Source organism: Nerophis ophidion, linkage group LG02 (assembly GCF_033978795.1).
Source record: "Nerophis ophidion isolate RoL-2023_Sa linkage group LG02, RoL_Noph_v1.0, whole genome shotgun sequence".
Lineage (NCBI taxonomy): Eukaryota > Metazoa > Chordata > Actinopteri > Syngnathiformes > Syngnathidae > Nerophis > Nerophis ophidion.
In genome coordinates, this window is record NC_084612.1 from 85,208,974 (window position 1) to 85,234,253 (window position 25,280).

Here is a 25,280-nt window from a genome sequence, read left to right on the forward strand (position 1 = left end):
ATGAGGATGACCGCGGGATTGAAGGTGTCAGTGTGGAGGATGACCGCGGGATTGAAGGTGTCAGTGATGAGGATGACCGCGGGATTGAAGGTGTCAGTGTGGAGGATGACCGCGGGATTGAAGGTGTTAGTGAGGAGGATGACCGCGGGATTGAAGGTGTCAGTGTGGAGGATGACCGCGGGATGGAAGGTGTCAGTGATGAGGATGACCGCGGGATGGAAAGTGTCAGTGATGAGGATGACCGCGGGATTGAAGGTGTCAGTGAGGAGGATGACCACAGGATTGAAGGTGTCAGTGAGGAGGATGACCGCGGGATTGAAGGTGTCAGTGTGGAGGATGACCGCGGGATTGAAGGTGTCAGTGTGGAGGATGACCGCGGGATTGAAGGTGTCAGTGAGGAGGATGACCGCGGGATTGAAGGTGTCAGTGAGGAGGATGACCGCGGGATGGAAGGTGTCAGTGAGGAGGATGACCGCGGGATGGAAGGTGTCAGTGAGGAGGATGACCGCGGGATTGAAGGTGTCATTGAGGAGGATGACCGCGGGATTGAAGGTGTCAGTGAGGAGGATGACCGCGGGATTGAAGGTGTCAGTGAGGAGGATGACCGCGGGATTGAAGGTGTCAGTGAGGAGGATGACCGCGGAATTGAAGGTGTCAGTGTGGAGGATGACCGCGGGATTGAAGGTGTCAGTGAGGAGGATGACCGCGGGATTGAAGGTGTCAGTGAGGAGGATGACCGCGGGATGGAAGGTGTCATTGAGGAGGATGACCGCGGGATTGAAGGTGTCAGTGATGAGGATGACCGCGGGATTGAAGGTGTCAGTGAGGAGGATGACCGCGGGATTGAAGGTGTCAGTGAGGAGGATGACCGCGGGATTGAAGGTGTCAGTGAGGAGGATGACCGCGGGATTGAAGGTGTCAGTGAGGAGGATGACCGCGGGATTGAAGGTGTCAGTGTGGAGGATGACCGCGGGATTGAAGGTGTCAGTGTGGAGGATGACCGCGGGATTGAAGGTGTCAGTGAGGAGGATGACCGCGGGATTGAAGGTGTCAGTGAGGAGGATGACCGCGGGATTGAAGGTGTCAGTGAGGAGGATGACCGCGGGATTGAAGGTGTCAGTGAGGAGGATGACCGCGGGATTGAAGGTGTCATTGAGGAGGATGACCGCGGGATTGAAGGTGTCAGTGAGGAGGATGACCGCGGGATGGAAGGTGTCAGTGAGGAGGATGACCGCGGGATTGAAGGTGTCAGTGACCGTGGGATTGAAGGTGTCAGTGTGGAGGATGACCGCGGGATTGAAGGTGTCAGTGAGGAGGATGACCGCGGGATTGAAGGTGTCAGTGTGGAGGATGACCGCGGGATTGAAGGTGTCAGTGTGGAGGATGACCGCGGGATTGAAGGTGTCAGTGAGGAGGATGACCGCGGGATTGAAGGTGTCAGTGAGGAGGATGACCGCGGGATTGAAGGTGTCAGTGAGGAGGATGACCGCGGGATTGAAGGTGTCAGTGAGGAGGATGACCGCGGGATTGAAGGTGTCAGTGAGGAGGATGACCGCGGGATTGAAGGTGTCAGTGAGGAGGATGACCACAGGATTGAAGGTGTCAGTGATGAGGATGATTGCGGGATGGAAGGTGTCAGTGAGGAGGATGACCGCGGGATTGAAGGTGTCAGTGACCGCGGGATTGAAGGTGTCAGTGAGGAGGATGACCGTGGGATGGAAAGTGTCAGTGAGGAGGATGACCGCGGGATTGAAGGTGTCAGTGACCGCGGGATTGAAGGTGTCAGTGAGGAGGATGACCACAGGATTGAAGGTGTCAGTGAGGAGGATGATTGCGGGATGGAAGGTGTCAGTTAGGAGGATGACCGCGGGATGGAAGGGGATGCTCACCTCTCAGGTGCTGGCACACCGACAGGCCGCTGTTGATGTCGAAGCCGTGGACGCCCTTGGAGGCCTGGTAGTCCAGACTGAGGGGCGAGGGCAACATGGCCTGCTCGCTCTCGCCGTCCAGGACCTGCTGGTCCAGGTCCAGGTCCTGAGGGAAGCCGAACATGAAGAGGGCCGCCAGGAAGAGTAAGGCACCGCACAGGAGGAAGCCCCCCCACCACGCCCCGATCCAGCGAGGGTCTTCTGGGGTGATGTCCAGCGTACCTTCAACACAACATCCCAACATCTCACTCTGCTAGTCTTATCTTGTTGATTGATGCTCTTATTACTACGTCTCTTTGTTCATTATTATCATTAGTACAATTCATTTGACTACTATTCATGTATTATTATTATCAATAATATTATTACCATCATTATTTTTCAATTTCACTTTAGTCATTATTATTATTTATGAGATTGCTACTCCTATTACAATGTCTCTTTATTCATTGTTATTATTATTATAATTTTTGTTATCATTTATTATTAATATTATTATTTAATCATTAATATTCAATGTCACTTTATTAATTATTATTATTAGTAGTACAATTAAAATTTCTAGTATTTAATGTATTATTATTATCAATAATAATATTATTACCATCATTATTTTTCAATGTGACTTTAGTCATTATTATTATCATTATTATTATTATTTATGAGATTGCTACTATTGTTACAATGTCTCTTTATTCATTGTTATTATTATTATCATTATTTTTGTTATCATTTATTAATAATAATATTGTTATTACATCATTAATATTCACTGTCACTTTATTAATCATTATTATTAGTAGTAGTATTGTTATACAATGTCTCTATTCTCTATCATTATTAACATTATTATCATTAATATTGATATTATTATTTTTTTCCAATGTCACTTTGTTCTTTATTATCATTATTGTCATTATTAATAATATTATTACTATTAACATTTCTATTATGATTATATACTAGATTGCTACGCTTGTTACAATGTCACTTTATTAATTATTACTATTATTATGATTATTATCACTATTTAAATTATTATTATTATTTATTATATTGCTACTCTTATTACAGTGTCACTTTATTAATTATTACTATTATTATGATTATTATCACTATTTAAATTATTATTATTATTTATTATATTGCTACTCTTATTGCAATGTCACTTTATTCTTTATTAATAATAATATTACTAGTATTTAGAGCACTATTCTCATTTTGATATCACCTTTTTAATTAAAATATTATTATTATTATGATTTATCAGATTGTTATTCCTATTGGAATGTTATTAGTTATTTATTGATTGCTAATTTTATTACAATGTCACTTGGATGGATGATTTATTAATAGTATTATTTAATAATGTTATTGTTATTAATTATTGTAATACCATGTCACAGATCAGAAATTATATCATTACTAGACTTCATCAAAGTACTGTACTTGTGTGTATTTTTAAATTCAGTCATTTATTATTATTATTTAATATTTTTATTTATTTTAAAAACATATTTTCTTTACTTTTATTTATTGCACTTCTTTTCTTTTTAACAATTATTTAAAGATGAAAACAAATTAATTACATTTCAATTTGTGTTTATTTTAATCTTATGTTTACACATTTATTCCCATTTTATTATTATTTACTTTTTAAAACTTTTAATTTTACCTTCAATAATATTATTATTATTATTAACAATTTACTTAATCATTTTTATTACTTAAAGCACTTGCTTAATAGTGTCATTTTTTCCCCAACCAATGTTTTTTTTAACTATTGTGTTTTTATGTATTCATTTTATTTAATAAAAAAAATGTTTAAAATAAATAAATACAAAAAAATAAATAAATACATAAATATTTTTCAACAATAATTTTGCACAGGAAGTGAACAAGACTTAAATGACAATATGTAAGAAAGAAAAATACTATTGAACTGTAACCTATGATAATTATATGAATGAATGATGTATATGATATTAATAATAATAAATAGTTGTTGAAAAGTAAACATATATTGATATAAAAGTCAGTTTTTGACAAGACTGCAATGTCTTCCTTCCAGGATGGCGTCGGTGTGATGAGAAGTGAGAAAGAGGAGGAGGAGCGTGAACTCACTGGTGTCGATGAAGAAGGCGTCCACGTAGACTTTGGTACAGACGGAGCCCAGGATGAAGCCACAGGCCGGTCCAAACACTAACGTGGAAAATAAAATCCCTGCAAGACAGAGAAGAGGCCACCTCAAGCACTTCACTTGTCTGACAGCAGGGGGCGCCACTCAAACAACTAGTGAGAGGACAATAACATGTAGAACAACTAGTGAGTGGCCTGCATGTTGGCAATAACATGTAGAACAACTAGTGAGTGGCCTGCATGTTGGCAATAACATGTAGAACAACAAGTGAGAAGCCAATAACATGTAGAACAACTAGTGAGTGGCCTGCATGTTGGCAATAACATGTAGAACAACTAGTGAGTGGCCTGCATGTTGGCAATAACATGTAGAACAACTAGTGAGTGGCCTGCACGTTGACAATAACATGTAGAACAACTAGTGAGTGGCCTGCATGTTGGCAATAACATGTAGAACAACTAGTGAGTGGCCTGCATGTTGGCAATAACATGTAGAACAACTAGTGAGTGGCCTGCATGTTGGCAATAACATGTAGAACAACTAGTGAGTGGCCTGCATGTTGGCAATAACATGTAGAACAACTAGTGAGTGGCCTGCATGTTGGCAATAACATGTAGAACAACTAGTGAGTGGCCTGCATGTTGGCAATAACATGTAGAACAACAAGTGAGAAGCCAATAACATGTAGAATAACTAGTGAGTGGCCTGCATGTTGGCAATAACATGTAGAACAACTAGTGAGTGGCCTGCATGTTGGCAATAACATGTAGAACAACTAATGTGTGGCCTGCATGTTGGCAATAACATGTAGAACAACTAGTGAGTGGCCTGCATGTTGGCAATAACATGTAGAACAACTAGTGAGTGGCCTGCATGTTGGCAATAACATGTAGAACAACTAGTGCGTGGCCTGCATGTTGACAATAACATGTAGAACAACTAGTGCGTGGCCTGCATGTTGACAATAACATGTAGAACAACTAGTGAGTGGCCTACATGTTGGCAATAACATGTAGAACAACTAGTGCGTGGCCTGCATGTTGACAATAACATGTAGAACAACTAGTGCGTGGCCTGCATGTTGACAATAACATGTAGAACAACTAGTGAGTGGCCTGCATGTTGGCAATAACATGTAGAACAACTACTGAGTGGCCTGCATGTTGACAATAACATGTAGAACAACTAGTGAGTGGCCTACATGTTGGCAATAACATGTAGAACAACTAGTGAGTGGCCTGCATGTTGACAATAACATGTAGAACAACTACTGAGTGGCCTGCATGTTGGCAATAACATGTAGAACAACTAGTGAGTGGCCTGCATGTTGGCAATAACATGTAGAACAACTAGTGAGTGGCCTGCATGTTGGCAATAACATGTAGAACAACTAGTGAGTGGCCTGCATGTTGGCAATAACATGTAGAACAACTAGTGAGTGGCCTGCATGTTGGCAATAACATGTAGAACAACTAGTGAGTGGCCTGCATGTTGGCAATAACATGTAGAACAACTAGTGAGTGGCCTGCATGTTGGCAATAACATGTAGAACAACTAGTGAGTGGCCTGCATGTTGGCAATAACATGTAGAACAATTAGTGAGTGGCCTGCATGTTGGCAATAACATGTAGAACAACTAATGGGTGGCCTGCATGTTGGCAATAACATGTAGAACAACTAGTGAGTGGCCTGCATGTTGGCAATAACATGTAGAACAACTAGTGAGTGGCCTGCATGTTGGCAATAACATGTAGAACAACTAGTGAGTGGCCTGCATGTTGGCAATAACATGTAGAACAACTAGTGAGTGGCCTGCATGTTGGCAATAACATGTAGAACAACTAGTGAGTGGCCTGCATGTTGGCAATAACATGTAGAACAACTAGTGAGTGGCCTGCATGTTGGCAATAACATGTAGAACAACTAGTGAGTGGCCTGCATGTTGGCAATAACATGTAGAACAACTAGTGAGTGGCCTGCATGTTGACAATAACATGTAGAACAATTAGTGAGTGGCCTGCATGTTGGCAATAACATGTAGAACAACTAGTGTGTGGCCTGCATGTTGGCAATAACATGTAGAACAACTAGTGAGTGGCCTGCATGTTGGCAATAACATGTAGAACAACTAGTGAGTGGCCTGCATGTTGGCAATAACATGTAGAACAACAAGTGAGAAGCCAATAACATGTAGAACAACTAGTGAGTGGCCTGCATGTTGGCAATAACATGTAGAACAACTAGTGAGTGGCCTGCACGTTGACAATAACATGTAGAACAACTAGTGAGTGGCCTGCATGTTGGCAATAACATGTAGAACAACTAGTGAGTGGCCTGCATGTTGGCAATAACATGTAGAACAACTAGTGAGTGGCCTGCATGTTGGCAATAACATGTAGAACAACTAGTGAGTGGCCTGCATGTTGGCAATAACATGTAGAACAACTAGTGAGTGGCCTGCATGTTGGCAATAACATGTAGAACAACTAGTGAGTGGCCTGCATGTTGGCAATAACATGTAGAACAACAAGTGAGAAGCCAATAACATGTAGAATAACTAGTGAGTGGCCTGCATGTTGGCAATAACATGTAGAACAACTAGTGAGTGGCCTGCATGTTGGCAATAACATGTAGAACAACTAATGTGTGGCCTGCATGTTGGCAATAACATGTAGAACAACTAGTGAGTGGCCTGCATGTTGGCAATAACATGTAGAACAACTAGTGAGTGGCCTGCATGTTGACAATAACATGTAGAACAACTAGTGAGTGGCCTACATGTTGGCAATAACATGTAGAACAACTAGTGAGTGGCCTGCATGTTGACAATAACATGTAGAACAACTACTGAGTGGCCTGCATGTTGGCAATAACATGTAGAACAACTAGTGAGTGGCCTGCATGTTGGCAATAACATGTAGAACAACTAGTGAGAGGACAATAACATGTAGAACAACTAGTGAGTGGCCTGCATGTTGGCAATAACATGTAGAACAACTAGTGAGTGGCCTGCATGTTGGCAATAACATGTAGAACAACTAGTGAGTGGCCTGCATGTTGGCAATAACATGTAGAACAACTAGTGAGTGGCCTGCATGTTGGCAATAACATGTAGAACAACTAGTGAGTGGCCTGCATGTTGGCAATAACATGTAGAACAACTAGTGAGTGGCCTGCATGTTGGCAATAACATGTAGAACAACTAGTGAGTGGCCTGCATGTTGGCAATAACATGTAGAACAACTAGTGAGTGGCCTGCATGTTGGCAATAACATGTAGAACAACTAGTGAGTGGCCTGCATGTTGGCAATAACATGTAGAACAACTAGTGAGTGGCCTGCATGTTGGCAATAACATGTAGAACAACTAATGTGTGGCCTGCATGTTGGCAATAACATGTAGAACAACTAGTGAGTGGCCTGCATGTTGGCAATAACATGTAGAACAACTAGTGAGTGGCCTGCATGTTGGCAATAACATGTAGAACAACTAGTGAGTGGCCTGCATGTTGGCAATAACATGTAGAACAACTAGTGAGTGGCCTGCATGTTGGCAATAACATGTAGAACAACTAGTGAGTGGCCTGCATGTTGGCAATAACATGTAGAACAACTAGTGAGTGGCCTGCATGTTGGCAATAACATGTAGAACCACTAGTGAGTGGCCTGCATGTTGGCAATAACATGTAGAACAACTAGTGAGTGGCCTGCATGTTGGCAATAACATGTAGAACAACTAGTGAGTGGCCTGCATGTTGGCAATAACATGTAGAACAACAAGTGAGAAGCCAATAACATGTAGAACAACTAGTGAGTGGCCTGCATGTTGGCAATAACATGTAGAACAACAAGTGAGTGGCCTGCATGTTGGCAATAACCTGTAGAACAACCAGTGAGTGGCCTGCATGTTGGCAATAACATGTAGAACAACTAGTGAGTGGCCTGCATGTTGGCAATAACATGTAGAACAACTAGTGAGTGGCCTGCATGTTGGCAATAAGATGTAGAACAACTAGTGAGTGGCCTGCATGTTGGCAATAACATGTAGAACAACTAATGAGTGGCCTGCATGTTGGCAATAACATGTAGAACAACTAGTGAGTGGCCTGCATGTTGGCAATAACATGTAGAACAACAAGTGAGAAGCCAATAACATGTAGAACAACTAGTGAGTGGCCTGCATGTTGGCAATAACATGTAGAACAACAAGTGAGTGGCCTGCATGTTGGCAATAACCTGTAGAACAACCAGTGAGTGGCCTGCATGTTGGCAATAACATGTAGAACAACTAGTGAGTGGCCTGCATGTTGGCAATAACATGTAGAACAACTAGTGAGTGGCCTGCATGTTGGCAATAAGATGTAGAACAACTAGTGAGTGGCCTGCATGTTGGCAATAACATGTAGAACAACTAATGAGTGGCCTGCATGTTGGCAATAACATGTAGAACAACTAGTGAGTGGCCTGCATGTTGGCAATAACATGTAGAACAACTAATGGGTGGCCTGCATGTTGGCAATAACATGTAGAACAACTACTGAGTGGCCTGCATGTTGGCAATAACATGTAGAACAACTAGTGAGTGGCCTGCATGTTGGCAATAACATGTAGAACAACTAGTGAGTGGCCTGCATGTTGGCAATAACATGTAGAACAACTAGTGAGTGGCCTGCATGTTGGCAATAACATGTAGAACAACTAGTGAGTGGCCTGCATGTTGACAATAACATGTAGCACAACTAGTGAGTGGCCTGCATGTTGGCAATAACATGTAGAACAACTAGTCAGTGGCCTGCATGTTGGCAATAACATGTAGAACAACTAGTGAGTGGCCTGCATGTTGGCAATAACATGTAGAACAACTAGTGAGTGGCCTGCATGTTGGCAATAACATGTAGAACAACTAGTGAGTGGCCTGCATGTTGGCAATAACATGTAGAACAACTAGTGAGTGGCCTGCATGTTGGCAATAACATGTAGAACAACTAGTGAGTGGCCTGCATGTTGGCAATAACATGTAGAACAATTAGTGAGAGGACAATAACATGTAGAACAACTAGTGAGTGGCCTGCATGTTAGCAATAACATGTAGAACAACTAGTGAGTGGCCTGCATATTGGCAATAACATGTAGAACAACTAATGGGTGGCCTGCATGTTGGCAATAACATGTAGAACAACATTTAAAGTTCCATTTAATTTAACTTACCATTCCATTTAAAGTGGCCAACCACATCATTTAAAGTGGGCCATAATTTAAAGTGGCACACCATTTCAAATGGTCCACCATTTAACTTGGCCCATCACATCATTTAAACTAGCACACCATTTAAAGTGGCCCACCATGTCATTAAAAGTGACCCACCACGTCATTTAAAGTGGCCCATCACATCATTTAAATTTGCCCATCACTTCATTTAATGTAGTCCATCACACCATTTAATGCAGCCCACCACATCATTAAAAGTAGCCCATCACGTCATTTAAAGAGGCCCAGCACATCATTTAAAGTGACCCAGCACATCATTTCACGTGGGCCATAATTCAAAGTGGCACACCATTTAAAATGGTCCAAAATTTAACATGGCCCACCACATCATTTAAGTTGGCACACCATTTAATGTGGCCCACCACGTCATTAAAAGTGACCCACCACATAATTTAAAGTGACCCACTGCATCATTTAAATTCGCCATCACATCCTTTAAAGTTACCCAGCACACCCTTTCATGTGGCCCAGCACATCATTTAAAATGGCCCTCCACATCATTTAAAGTAGCCCAGCGCATTATTTATGTGGCCAACCACACCATTTAAAGTAGCCCAGCACAACATTTAAAGTGGTCCACCACATTATCACCACCATGTCATTAAATGTGGCCCAGCACATTTAATTTTTCCCAGCACATCAGTTTACGTGACCCACCACGTCATTTGATGTGGCCCACCACATCGTTTAATGTGGCCCAGCACATTTAATTTTTCCCAGCACATCATTTAACGTGACCCACCACGTCATTTGAGGTGGCCCAGCACATCATTTAATTTTTCCCAGCACATATTTTAAAGTGGCCTACCACTTCCTTTTATGTGGCTCAGCACATCATTTCATTTTTCCCAGCACATCATTTAATGTGGCCTACCACATCATTTAATGTGGCCCAGCACATCATTTAATTTTTCCCAGCACATCATTTAAAACAAAATAAAATTCGGCCCACCATGCTATTTAAGTGGCCCAGCACTCCATTTTGCCAGGAAAAAATATTCCATGAAAAGGCATGTTTTTTAAGTGACACATCTTACAATGCAGCAAATGTATCATTGATACAGTCAAATGTATCATGATGCAGTAAAATGTAATATGATACAGTCAAATGTATCATGATACAGCCAAATGTAATATGATACAGTCAAACGTATCATGATACAGTCAAATGTAATATGATACAGTCAAACGTATCATGATACAGTCAAATGTAATATGATACAGTCAAACGTATCATGATACAGTCAAATGTAATACGATACAGTTAAATATATCTGGATGCAGTCAAATGTATCATAATACAGTCAAATGTAAAATGATACAGTCAAATGTGTCATGATACAGTCAAATGTAATATGATACAGTCAAATGTAATACAATACAGTCAAATGTATCATGATAAAGTCAAATGTAATATGATACAATCAAATAGATTCATGATACAGTAAAATATAATATGATACAGTCAAACGTATCATGATACAGTCAAATGTAATATGATACAATCAAATAGATTCATGATACAGTAAAATATAATATGATACAGTCAAATATAATATGATACAGTCAAACGTATCATGATACAGTCAAATGTAATATGATACAATCAAATAGATTCATGATACAGTAAAATATAATATGATACAGTCAAATATAATATGATACAGTCAAACGTATCATGATACAGTCAAATGTAATATGATACAGTCAAATGTATCATGATACAGTCAAATTTAATATGATACAGTCAAATGTATCATGATACAGTCAAATGTAATACGATACAGTTAAATATATCTGGATGCAGTCAAATGTATGATAATACAGTCAAATGTAAACTGATACAGTCAAATGTATCATGATAAAGTCAAATGTAATATGATACAATCAAATAGATTCATGATACAGTAAAATATAATATGATACAGTCAAACGTATCATGATACAGTCAAATGTAATATGATACAATCAAATAGATTCATGATACAGTAAAATATAATATGATACAGTCAAACGTATCATGATACAGTCAAATGTAATATGATACAGTCAAATGTAATATGATACAGTCAAATGTATCATGATACAGTCAAATGTAATATGATACAGTCCTTTTTTTTCTTTTTTCTTTTTTTTTCTTCTTTGTCATGAAAAAGGGAGTTTTTTGTGGTTGGTGCGCTATTTGTAAGTGTATATTGTGTTTTTTATGTTGATTTAATAACAAAAAAAAACAAAAAAAAAAACATATATATATTTTTTTTTATAAAAAATTCTTCTGCGGCCCGGTACCAATCGGGCCACGGCGACCACTGTTTTAAGGGATCCAATTACTTCACATGAAATATTTCACTTTGAAAATCTTTTTGGGAAAATTATTGTATATTTTGTATTTTGCCTCAAAAAATAGGGTTTCGACAAAAAGCTCGTAAAAAGTAGAAAAAATAATGAGGTAGAATTACCAATGTAAGGGTTTTAGGAAAAAAATAATATATGACTTATTTTTAACCTTTTTTAACCAAAATAAAAATGTATATTGTATTGGTTTTGAAAATGAAAAACTATCAAAATGTCCCCCTGACTTACAATAATGTGAAGGAAAAAAAAATAGAACATTTTACGATAACATTTTTACGACTGAACTTCCAGTTTGTTCTTTTTACTGTAAAATTGTATCTTTTTTTTTTTTACATTGCACTAAAACATGTGAAAGTGAAATAGTTTGGTAACGTTATTCACCGTTTGAAGCGGCCCTCAGCACTTTCACACACAAAGAAATGTTTTCCATTCAGACTTTGTGCAGATGAATCATCCTGGTGGAGTGAGTCCAGGTCTGATGCTGCTCCCAGGTACTCAGGCCGCACATTACCTGCACCCTGATAAATAATCCAACAGGAAGTGGTGCAACACGGCGGCCGCTAAGTGGACCAGAAGAACCACAAACACCAGCTCAGCCTCTATTGACACCGCTGGTGTTTGTGCAGGGAGGACTACTCTCCAAATATACTATTTCATGTCGTACTTTGTAGTACTGCGGGACCTGGGAAGCCAGTAAATACACATTTACTTCACTTTAGTCAAGTAAATGTTATTTTATTGTTATCTTTTTATTCAGCAGTAAGCAAATGATAATAACTTTGTTTTCCTGTTGTTATATTTTCCAATACTTGTGAGTATTTACAAGTACACGCTCATTTCAGTTTGTCCTAAGTGTGTTGCCGTAGTCAGGAAGTAGTCTTTGCCAAATGTCTTTTGTTGAGGCCTACAAAGTCTTATTCATTTTTGTTGTGCTACTATTGGATTGTTTTGTGTCATGTTTGTGTGTCCTCTCAGTTGCATTGTTGATTGCTATTCTGAATGTTGCTGGAATTGTATTGTTGTGTATTATTTTGTTGGGTTACTTTTGGATTGTTTTATGTCATGTTTGTGTGTCCTCTCAATTGCTCTTTTGATTTCGATTTAGAATGTTGCTGGCATCGTATTGTTATTGTATTATTGTGTATTATTTTGTCGGACTATCGGATTGTTTTGTGTCATGTTTGTGTGTCCTCTCAATTGTTCCGTTGATTGCTATTCTGGATGTTGCTGGAATTGTATTATTATTATTATTATTATTATTATTATTGTGTATTATTTTGTTGGACTGCTTTTGGATTGTTTTGTGTCATGTTTGTGTGTCCTCTCAGTTGCATTGTTGATTGCTATTCTGAATGTTGCTGGAATTGTATTGTTGTGTATTATTTTGTTGGGACTACTTTTTGATTCTTTTGCGTGATGTTTGTGTGTCCTCTCAATTGCTCTTTTGATGGCTATTCTGGATGTTGCTGTCATCGTATTGTTATTGTATTATTGTGTATTATTTTGTCGGACTATCGGATTGTTTTGTGTCATGTTTGTGTGTCCTCTCAATTGTTCCGTTGATTGCTATTCTGAATGTTGCTGGAATTGTATTATTATTGTATTATTGTGTATTATTTTGTTGTGCTACTATTGGATTGTTTTGTGTCATGTTTGTGTATCCTCTTAATTGCTTGGTTGATTGCTATTCTGAATGTTGCTGGAATTGTATTATTATTATTATTATTATTGTGTATTATTTTGTTGGACTGCTTTTGGATTGTTTTGTGTCATGTTTGTGTGTCCTCTCAATTGCTCTGTTGATTGCTAGTCTGAATGTTGCTGGAATTGTATTATTATTATTATTATTATTGTGTATTATTTTGTTGGACTGCTTTTGGATTGTTTTGTGTCATGTTTGTGTGTCCTCTCAATTGTTCCGTTGATTGCTATTCTGAATTTTGCTGGAATTGTATTATTATTATTATTATTGGGTATTATTTTGTTGGACTGCTTTTGGATTGTTTTGTGTCATGTTTGTGTGTCCTCTCAATTGCTCTGTTGATTGCTATTTGGAATGTTGCTGGAATTGTATTTTTATTATTATTGTGTATTATTTTGTTGTGCTACTATTGGATTGTTTTGTATCATGTTTGTGTATCCTCTTAATTGTTCCGTTGATTGCTATTCTGAATGTTGCTGGAATTGTATTATTATTATTATTATTATTATTATTATTATTGTGTATTATTTTGTTGGACTTCTTTTGGATTGTTTTGTGTCATGTTTGTGTGTCCTCTCAATTGCTCTGTTGATTGCTATTCTGAATGTTGCTGGAATTGTATTATTATTATTATTATTGTGTATTATTTTGTTGTGCTACTATTGGATTGTTTTGTGTCATGTTTGTGTGTCCTCTCAGTTGTTCCGTTGATTGCTATTCTGAATGTTGCTGGAATTGTATTATTATTATTATTGTGTATTACTTTGTTGGACTGCTTTTGGATTGTTTTGTGTCATGTTTGTGTGTCCTCTCAATTGCTCTGTTGATTGCTATTTGGAATGTTGCTGGAATTGTATTATTATTATTATTGTGTATTATTTTGTTGTGCTACTATTGGATTGTTTTGTATCATGTTTGTGTGTCCTCTTAATTGTTCCGTTGATTGCTATTCTGAATGTTGCTGGAATTGTATTATTATTATTATTATTATTATTATTATTATTATTATTATTGTGTATTATTTTGTTGGACTTCTTTTGGATTGTTTTGTGTCATGTTTGTGTGTCCTCTCAATTGCTCTGTTGATTGCTATTCTGAATGTTGCTGGAATTGTATTATTATTATTATTATTGTGTATTATTTTGTTGTGCTACTATTGGATTGTTTTGTGTCATGTTTGTGTGTCCTCTCAGTTGTCCCGTGTATTGCTATTCTGAATGTTGCTGGAATTGTATTATTATTATTATTGTGTATTACTTTGTTGGACTGCTTTTGGATTGTTTTGTGTCATGTTTGTGTTTCCTCTTAATTGCTCTGTTGATTGCTAGTCTGAATGTTGCTGGAATTGTATCGATATTGTACTATTGTGTATTATTTTATTGGACTGATTAAACCAAATAAATAGAATAGTTTGCGCTTGCAAAAACTGCTGGGACCCCCAGAAGTCCAAGACCTCCCCGTTTGGTCTCCTTGAGCTCCTTAAGTCCCAAGTCTAGAGAGGAAGTCAAATCTTCCACTCCATTATTCCTTCACAATCAACTTCACTTCCAATACTTTAATTGCTTCTTCTAATTCATTTGGACGGCGCTAAACTTTTAATTAGCGCCGCGGGGCCGAATGTAAATCTTTTATTGAACGCGCGGCCCGACCCGAGCCCGGATCACGGACAAAAAGGCAATCGGCGGAATATGACAGCACGCCAGGATGACTGTGCAAGACCAGCGAGGTCTTCAAGAGTCCACAGGAAAAGGTTTCAGAGGGACGGAGACGACCACTTGGCTCCCAGTCTAAGCTGGGCTCAGTTTGAGACCAGGAAAAAAACCTCAAGCAACATAAGCACATGATGTTACGGCAAACAAAAACAGGGGGGCGGGGCATCTGGGTTGAAGTTGCAATGGTCGTTTATTTATATAGCCCTAAATCACAAGTGTCTCAAAGGGCTGCACAAGCCACAATGAAGTCCTCGGTTCAGATCCCACATCCATGTTTGCTTTGATCACAGATAGTCTTGCCAACTGATCATGGCCTGGCACGGCACAGATAAGTCAGGCTTGCCCTTGACAGTTTGTTTGTGTTTTAGTTCTTCCTGTGTGTGTGTGTGTAGTATTTTCTGTCTTTAGTTCCTGTCAGCGCTCTTATTTTGTCGGTTTCCTGTCTTTCGCCCCGAGTACTGTGTCCCCTCAGCTGCGGCTGATCGGCACCTGGCCACACCTGGTGTCAATCAGCCCGCTCCTATTTAGACCTGTCTTCCCCATCCAGTCAGTGCTGGATTATCGTCGATGTCACTTCCGTATTGTCACTCCTGTCGTGTCGTGTCATTGCAGCGTAGCGGTAAGCTATATTTCGGTATCTGTTTGTAGCGTACTATGTTTTGTTCGCTGCTTCCGTTTTGTTTTCATTCTACAAGTAACAACTTCTGTTTTCCCGCTCGCTACCCACTAGCTTCCACGCTAGGCCCTTTTGTGTTTGCTAGCTTCCATGCTAAGCTCCTTTTGTTTTCTAGCTCCCATGCTAGGTCTTTTAGTTTGTTACCCGCCTCGTGCGCACTTTTTGTTGTACCCCTTTTGTTCTTCTTCTAGTATGTTTACCTGCAAAATGCTTGCCTCCTCCTCTACGTCTCGGGGTTTGTCACAAATCAACTCTGACAAGATAGGCCCCAGAAGGAAATAGAACCTCCCCCCAAAAAATCTCAGACATTTTCTGCTTGTCGTAGAAGGAGAACAATGTTCCGTCCAAATGAGCTGCTTCGTCACAAAAAGCTACAAGTTGCGTAATTTGATGGTCACCGTAAATTCACTACTTTTTCCTACGGTTTGAACCCTGAAGCTCAAAAAACGGCGCGGCTAATTTTTGGAATTTTTTTCACTGGCGGCCACAAAGCAAATACTTTTTTTTTCCAAATGTATAAACTGATAAGGTGTGTTATTGTTTGTGATATAGCGTCATCTTTCGTGCTGCAGTGTGATTCCATTCAGAGCTTTAAAACGGAGGTACAAGAGCCTTTCCCTCTTCTAATAATCCGAAGAGTTTCTACTCGTACGGATTCTTCATTCATCACTCCAAGCAACATTTGTAAGTTTTACAATGTAACTAAAACAATGATTTCTTACTAAACCGTCCCACGTGTGATGTCTGTAGGAGTGTTTTCTGTGACGATTGCGTGGCATCGTGATGCGGGTTCGTTCTCTCTAGATGCAGTCGGGCTCCGACACAGCGTGGAGGTAAGAAACAACGATTTATTTTAAAATATAAATCAGACTAAGAAAAAAGAGCTAGCATGTGAGCTAGAGGAATAACAAAACGACTTAGCGTGGAAGCTAGCTGGTACAGAACTGGAATACGGGATCGGGAGTCAAGGTCGTCACTGTTGTGCGAACACAAACTAGGAAGCAAGGCTGAATGAACGGAAAAGGCAGGCTTAAATAAGGACAGCAATCAGAAAACTGGTGCGCGTCAAAAGCAAGGGGCAGGTGAAACTAATGCGTAACTATGGTGACAGAATAAACAAGGAAGTACAACCAGGAACTAAGTCAAACATTAACAGAACATCAATCAATCAATGTTTACTTATATAGCCCTAAATCACTAGTGTCTCAAAGGGCTGCACAAACCACCACGACATCCTCGGTAGGCCCACATAAGGGCAAGGAAAACTCACACCCAGTGGGACATCGGTGACAATAATGATCCAGTGGGACGTCTGTGACAATAATGATTATGAGAACCTTAGAGAGGAGGAAAGCAATGGATGTCGAGCGGGTCTAACATGATACTGTGAAAGTTCAATCCACAATGGATCCAACACAGTCGCGAGAGTCCAGTCCAAAGCGGTTCCAACTCAGCAGCGAGAGTCCCGTTCACAGCGGAGCCAGCAGGAAACCATCCCAAGCGGAGGCGGATCAGCAGCGCAGAGATGTCGAGGCGGATCAGCAGCGCAGAGATGTCCCCAGCCGATACACAGGCAAGCAGTACATGGCCACCGGATCGGACCGGACCCCCTCCACAGGGGAGAGTAGGACATAGAAGAAAAAGAAAAGAAACAGCAGATCAACTGGTCTAAAAAGGGAGTCTATTTAAAGGCTACAGTATACAAATGAGTTTTAAGGTGAGACTTAAATGCTTCTACTGAGGTGGCATCTCGAACTGTTACCGGGAGGGCATTCCAGAGTACTGGAGCCCGAACGGAAAACGCTCTATAGCCCGCAGACTTTTTTTGGGCTTTGGGAATCACTAACAAGCCGGAATCCTTTGAACGCAGATTTCTTGCCGGGACATATGGTACAATACAATCGGCAAGATAGGATGGAGCTAGACCGTGTAGTATTTTATACGTAAGTAGTAAAACCTTAAAGTCACATCTTAAGTGCACAGGAAGCCAGTGCAGGTGAGCCAGTACAGGCGTAATGTGATCAAACTTTCTTGTTCTTGTCAAAAGTCTAGCAGCCGCATTTTGTACCAACTGTAATCTTTTAATGCTAGACATGGGGAGACCCGAAAATAATACGTTACAGTAGTCGAGGCGAGACGTAACAAACGCATGGATAATGATCTCAGCGTCCTTAGTGGACAGAATGGAGCGAATTTTAGCGATATTACGGAGATGAAAGAAGGCCGTTTTAGTAACGCTTTTAATGTGTGCCTCAAAGGAGAGAGTTGGGTCGAAGATAATACCCAGATTCTTTACCGTGTCGCCTTGTTTAATTGTTTGGTTGTCAAATGTTAGAGTTGTATTATTAAATAGAGTTCGGTGTCTAGCAGGACCGATAATCAGCATTTCCGTTTTTTTGGCATTGAGTTGCAAAAAGTTAGCGGACATCCATTGTTTAATTTCATTAAGACACGCCTCCAGCTGACTACAATCCGGCGTGTTGGTCAGCTTTAGGGGCATGTAGAGTTGGGTGTCATCAGCATAACAGTGAAAGCTAACACCGTATTTGCGTATGATGTCACCTAGCGGCAGCATGTAGATGCTGAAGAGTGCAGGGCCAAGGACCGAACCCTGGGGAACTCCACACGTTACCTTAACGTAGTCCGAGGTCACATTGTTATGGGAGACACACTGCATTCTATCAGTAAGATAAGAGTTAAACCAAGACAGGGCTAAGTCTGACATACCAATTCGTGTTTTGATACGTTCTAATAAAATATTATGATCGACGGTATCGAAAGCAGCGCTAAGATCGAGGAGCAGCAACATAGATGACGCATCAGAATCCATCGTTAGCAATAGATCATTAGTCATTTTTGCGAGGGCTGTCTCCGTCGAGTGATTTGCCCTGAAACCGGATTGAAAGGTTTCACATAGATTGTTAGACGCTAAGTGTTCATTTAACTGCTCCGCAACAATTTTTTCGAGGATTTTTGAAATAAAGGGAAGGTGAGACACCGGTCGGTAGTTTACCATGAGGTCAGGATCGAGGTTAGGTCTTTTAAGAAGAGGATGAATAACCGCTTTTTTGAATGCTAGGGGAACAGTGCCCGAGGAAAGTGATAAGTTTATAATATTTAGCACTGATGGACCTAATAATACAAAGAGCTCCTTGATCAGTTTCCCAGGAAGAGGGTCAAGTAAACATGTTGTCTGTTTTATTCCATTTACACGTTGTAACAATTCCTCTAATGTTATTTCCTCAAAACGAGAGAAACTATTTTGGAGGGCAGTATCCGCCGTATATACAATCGTGTCAGTGTTAATAGAACCCCGTTGTAGCTGGGACGCATTGTCTTTAATCTCCTTTCTAATGACTTCAATTTTCTTACTAAAGAATTGCATAAAGTCATCAGCTGAGTGGGTGGAGCTACTGGAAGGAGTCCCTTGTTGGGTAAGCGATGCTACCGTACTAAACAAAAATTTAGGATCGTTTTTATTACGGTGGATGAGATTTGAGTAATAATTAGCTTTAGCTAAGGTAAGCATGCGTTTATAAGTTATTAAACCATCACTAAATGCTTGATGGTGCACCTCAAGTTTAGTCGTGCGCCATTTGCGTTCCAGCTTTCTGCATAATAATTTCTGAGCTCTAGTTTCTTCTGTAAACCACGGGGTGCGCTTTTTTGGAGCCTTTTTTAACTTTAGCGGTGCTATGTTATCAATGGTTTCGCGCAGGGCGTCGTTAAAGTTGTTAGTGAGGTTATCAATAGAGCCCACATACTTTGGGAATGGTGCCATTACCGAGGGCAGTAGGTCAGCAAGAGTTGTCGTTGTGGCCGTATTAATGTTGCGGCTGCTATAGCAGTTATTATTATTATTAGTTTGACGAACATGCGTCTGAACCTCGAATTTTATAAGGTAATGATCGGACAATACTTTAGTATACGGGAGTATCGTAACTTTGGAAGCGGTGATACCCCTGACAAGCACTAGGTCTATCGTATTACCGTTGCGATGCGTGGGTTCATTTATTATTTGTGTGAGACCACAGCTATCAATTATAGTCTGGAGCGCTACACACGGTGGGTCCGATGGGGTATTCATATGGATATTAAAGTCCCCCATTATGATTATATTATCGGCGTGTGTCACTAGATCAGCAACGAACTCTGAGAATTCATTGATAAAGTCCGAACAGGGCCCTGGGGGGCGGTAGATAACAGCCAGGTGTAGAGGCAGCGGTGTGACAGACCTCATAGTAAGCACCTCAAACGATTTATATTTATTATTTATGTTAGGACTAAGGTTAAAGTTTTCGTTGTATATTAGTGCGACCCCCCCACCCCTTTTAAGCGGACGGGCAATATGCGCATGTGTAAAGTTAGGAGGACATGCCTCATTTAGCGCAAAAAAGTCGTTTGGTTTAAGCCAGGTTTCACTGAGACCGATGACGTTAAGATTGTTGTCTCTGATGATATCATTAACTAACAACGTTTTGGGAGACAATGATCTTATGTTTAAAAAACCTATATTATAGGTAGTGGGCTGTTTTAGGGAATTTTTGATCAAATTATCCGTAGTAGCAATATTAATAATGTTGTGTTTATTATGCCCAGTGCATTCAGTATAATTACGACCATATCTAGGAATTGATACGACGGGAATGTTCCGATTGTTTGTTTGTTGCTTTGATAAACTGCACGCATCATGGTTAGCCACCTCAGTAACGGGGATTTTCCGATTGTTTGTTTGTTGCTTTGATAAACTGCACGCATCATAGTTAGCCACCTCAGTAAAACACATGTCCAACTCTGAAACACTCAAAGCAGAAAAAACTTGTTCTAATTTAACAGACTCCTTACCCAGACCAGTAGTCTCGCATTTTCCATCTAAATCCGTCTTCGGGATGGAGGAAAGTGGTGTTCTGTGGGGATTAGCCTTCTGCTTTGTTTTTAGCCCCGCTCGACATCCGCGTTTCCGATCACACCGCTGGCGTCTGCTCCGTAGACGGCCCCCGCTGGTACTAGACTCCGCTGCTTCACAGGCCGCTGGACGTAGCCGCCGACGAATCCCCATGCTAGTTAGCATGTTTAGCACGCCCGCGTCTATCAGTCCAAAACGGCCCAATATGTCCATATCCAGAAGTGTCTGGCGGTCGTACGTGATCACGGAGTGACCACGATGCGAGCCAGCCATGAAGTCTGCAGAACTGTCCGGCATTTCCGCCAAATGTTCCATCTTTAGCAAGAGCACCGCAGTGTCGCAGCCCGTCCGGGCGCCGCCATCTTGCCAACATAATACAAAAAAGACACAAAACCTATTTCTGTGACGATTGCGTGGCATCGTGATGCGGGTTCGTTCTCTCTAGATGCAGTCGGGCTCCGACACATCGTGGAGGTAAGAAACAATGATTTATTTTAAAATATAAACCAGACTAAGAAAAAGAAACTCTTGCACAAGGCACAAACGGCAAACCAAAAGGGCTAGCATGTGAGCTAGAGGAATAACAAAACGACTTAGCGTGGAAGCTAGCTGGTACAGAACTGGAATACGGGATCGGGAATCAAGGTCGTCACTGTTGTGCGAACACAAACTAGGGAGCAAGGCTGAATGAACGGAAAAGGCAGGCTTAAATAAGGACAGCAATCAGAAAACTGGTGCGCGTCAAAAGCAAGGGGCAGGTGAAACTAATGCGTAACTATGGTGACAGAATAAACAAGGAAGTACAACCAGGAACTAAGTCAAACATTAACAGAACATAATACAAAAAAGACTCAAAACCTATTTCTGTGACGATTGCGTGGCATCGTGATGCGGGTTCGTTCTCTCTAGATGCAGTCGGGCTCCGACACATCGTGGAGGTAAGAAACAATGATTTATTTTAAAATATAAATCAGACTAAGAAAAAGAAACTCTTGCACAAGGCACAAACGGCAAACCAAAAGGGCTAGCATGTGAGCTAGAGGAATAACAAAACGACTTAGCGTGGAAGCTAGCTGGTACAGAACTGGAATACGGGATCGGGAGTCAAGGTCGTCACTGTTGTGCGAACACAAACTAGGAAGCAAGGCTGAATGAACGGAAAAGGCAGGCTTAAATAAGGACAGCAATCAGAAAACTGGTGCGCGTCAAAAGCAAGGGGCAGGTGAAACTAATGCGTAACTATGGTGACAGAATAAACAAGGAAGTACAACCAGGAACTAAGTCAAACATTAACAGAACATAATACAAAAAAGACTCAAAACCTATTTCTGTGACGATTGCGTGGCATCGTGATGCGGGTTCGTTCTCTCTAGATGCAGTCGGGCTCCGACACAGAGTGGAGGTAAGAAACAACGATTTATTTTAAAATATAAATCAGACTAAGAAAAAGAAAAACTTGCAGAAGGCACAAACGGCAAACCAAAAGAGCTAGCATGTGAGCTAGAGGAATAACAAAACGACTTAGCGTGGAAGCTAGCTGGTACAGAACTGGAATACGGGATCGGGAGTCAAGGTCGTCACTGTTGTGCGAACACAAACTAGGGAGCAAGGCTGAATGAATGGAAAAGGCAGGCTTAAATAAGGACAGCAATCAGAAAACAGGTGCGCGTCAAAAGCAAGGGGCAGGTCAAACTAATAAACAAGGAAGTACAACCAGGAACTAAGTCAATCATTAACAGAACATAATACAAAAAAGACTCAAACCCTAAACATAATATGATCAGGGCAGCGGATCATAACAGCTTTCATGCATATTTGTACGTGCTATCGTAACGTAATCCAGGGAGCGTCGTCAGCATTAGCTAATATGCTAACTAGAGATGTCCGATAATATCAGCCTGCCGATATTCCATCCATTTTCTACCGTTTATTTCCTTCGGGGTCGCTGGAGTCTATGTCAGCTACAATCGGGCGGAAGGCGTTAGCCCCTTCACCTGTGGGATGTTCCAAATAAGTCTTTGACGAGCATTCCTCAACTTTCTCACTCTTTTTTGCCACTCATGCCAGCTTTTTTGAAAAAATTCCAAATGAGCAAATATTTGCAAATATGAACAAAGTTTTCCAGTGTGAACATTAAGTATGTTGTGTTTGCAGTCTATTCAATTGAATATAAGTTGAAAAGGATTTCTTCTATTCTCTGTTTATTTAGCATTTAGACAAGGTGAGGACTTCACAGGGTTTGTATAAATATTCGCACTCTCATGCTAGATTGTTCTTGGAAACATTAACGGTTTGATGAAATTCCGACGATCTTCCCAGCGTGTTTGCTGAATGGGCGTGTTGTGCAAGACGGAGGCCGCCGGAGGACAAGGTCACGGGAAGAATTGCTCGCCGGCATTATGGCGGCGTTCAATCACTGGCAAAAGGTGCGCCAATAAGAGCAAGCCGGGCCCAACGCTGAGTCAGCGCCCGCCGCTTCCTCGCCTGTCCCGGCGAGGAAGCGTAATAACTCCAGTGGAGTGAAAAGATTTTGCTGCAGTGGCCGCGCATGCAGCGCTTCATTACACGCATTACGGCCGTGAAAGGAGGCGGCCATGTGAGCAAAGGAACCACGCTGAGATGCCAACAACACCCGGCCTCTCTTTTGTCGTAAACAGTCCCAGGGCACTCACAGCACCTTCTACTCCGTGTTTACGCTGGAAAATGACAGAATGCGGAAAAGCTGATGCTGAAATGTTGGTTTAGTCTCCATGTATGTTGTCATGTGAGGGTGCTGGCATCCAAGTGACACACATGTGACATCACTGCTTGCTCAACAATTACAGCAGAATGTCATCGCCTGTTCTGAGGCTACAAGCAGACCTCTGCCTATTAGTGGATTTCTTTGAACTCTACATCTTTTTTTTGATTTTTTGTTCCTTTTTTTTAATGTGTTTATTTATTTTGATTATTTATTTTTATTATTTCCTTAATTTTTTTATAATATGTATATTTTTATATATTTTACTGCATCAAAATTAAATTAAAAAAAGAAATCAAGTGAAAAAATATTTTTTGTTGTTGCTTTTTTTCATTTTTATTTATTTTACTTATTTTATTCTGTGATGAGGTAGCGACTTGTCCAGGGTGTACCCCGCTTTCCGCCCGATTGTAGCTGAGATAGGCGCCAGCGCCCCCCGCTACCCCATAAGGGAATAAGCGGTAGGAAATGGATGGATGGATGGATTTATTTTAATCATATTTATATTCATTCATTGGGGCGGTATGGCTCGGTTGGTAGAGTGGCCGTGCCAGCAACTTGAGGGTTGCAGGTTCGATTCCCGCTTCCGCCATCCTAGTCACTGCCGTTGTGTCCTTGGGCAAGACACTTTACCCACCTGCTCCCAGTGCCACCCACACTGGTTTAAATGTAACTTAGATATTGGGTGTCACTATGTAAAGCGCTTTGAGTCACTAGAGAAAAGCGCTATATAAATATAATTCGCTTCACTTCACAATTTTATTTTTATTTATTTTCATTTATTTATTTTATTAATTTCATTTATTGTGTTTCAGTTTTTATTAACAATATGTTTGTATTTTTTTATATTTTACTACATCAAAATTAATTCTAAAAAAATCAAATCAAATGAAAAAAATACAATATTTTATTTTGCTTATTTTTTTAGTCATAATTAATCAATTTATTGTATTTGTTTTATTTATTACATCTATTTTGTTTATTTTATTTTTAGTGTATTTGTATTTTCCATTTTTTTTAACCTATGTGTATACCGGTATTTTGATATGTTTTACTACATCAAAATAAAAAAAAAATAAAAAAATCAAAATAAATAAATCATTTTTTTTCTTTCTTTATGTGTATAGTTAGCATACAAAAAGAGTTTAGCGTGGAAGCTATCATATAAAGAAGCGAGCATACAAAAGGAATCAAAATACCGTCGTTAACTGTTGCGTGGAGCAAACCAGGAAGCCAAACTGACTGACCGGAAAAGGCAGGACTACGTAACGCTCGGGAAACAGGTGAGCGTCCCGGACACCAATCAGAGAAAGGTGAAAACAATAGGCACCCGTGGTAACTGAAAACAAACCCAGGGGCACAAAAAACAGGAACTGAGGGAGTCCAAAAAACAAACAGAACGTGATCCAGGCAGTGGATCATAACGTTCCTGGATGTTGTTGATAAATGGCTTTTGCTTTGCATAGTAGAGCTTTAATTTGCACTTACAGATGTAGCGACCAACTGTATTTAGTGACAGTGGTTTTCTGAAGTGTTCCTGAGCCCATGTGGTGATATCCTTTAGAGATTGATGTCAGTTTTTGATACAGTGCCGTCTGAGGGATGGAAGGTCACGGTCATTCAATGTTGGTTTCCGGCCATGCCGCTTACGTGGAGTGATTTCTCCAGATTCTCTGAACCTTTTGCTGATATTATGGAGCGTAGATGTTGAAATCCCTAAATTTCTTGCAATGGCACTTTGAGAAAGGTTGTTCTTAAACTGTTTGACTATTTGCTCACACAGTTGTGGACAAAGGGGTGTACCTCGCCCCATCCTTTCTTGTGAAAGACTGAGCATTTTTTGGGAAGCTGTTT

At 40.4% G+C, this 25,280-nt stretch overlaps 1 protein-coding gene across 1 annotated transcript in view; it reads right to left on the bottom strand.

Annotated features, from left to right (window-relative positions):
* LOC133546831 (solute carrier organic anion transporter family member 3A1-like) overlaps positions 1 to 25,280 on the bottom strand; it is a 65,593-nt gene that overhangs the window by 13,040 nt on the left and 27,273 nt on the right. Inside the window, exons 3-4 of the mRNA XM_061892666.1 lie at positions 4,053 to 4,151; positions 1,890 to 2,150 (exon numbers count right to left, since the gene is read on the bottom strand). Coding sequence (XP_061748650.1) covers positions 1,890 to 2,150; positions 4,053 to 4,151 — 360 coding nt within the window. The remainder of the gene's footprint in view (positions 1 to 1,889; positions 2,151 to 4,052; positions 4,152 to 25,280) is intronic.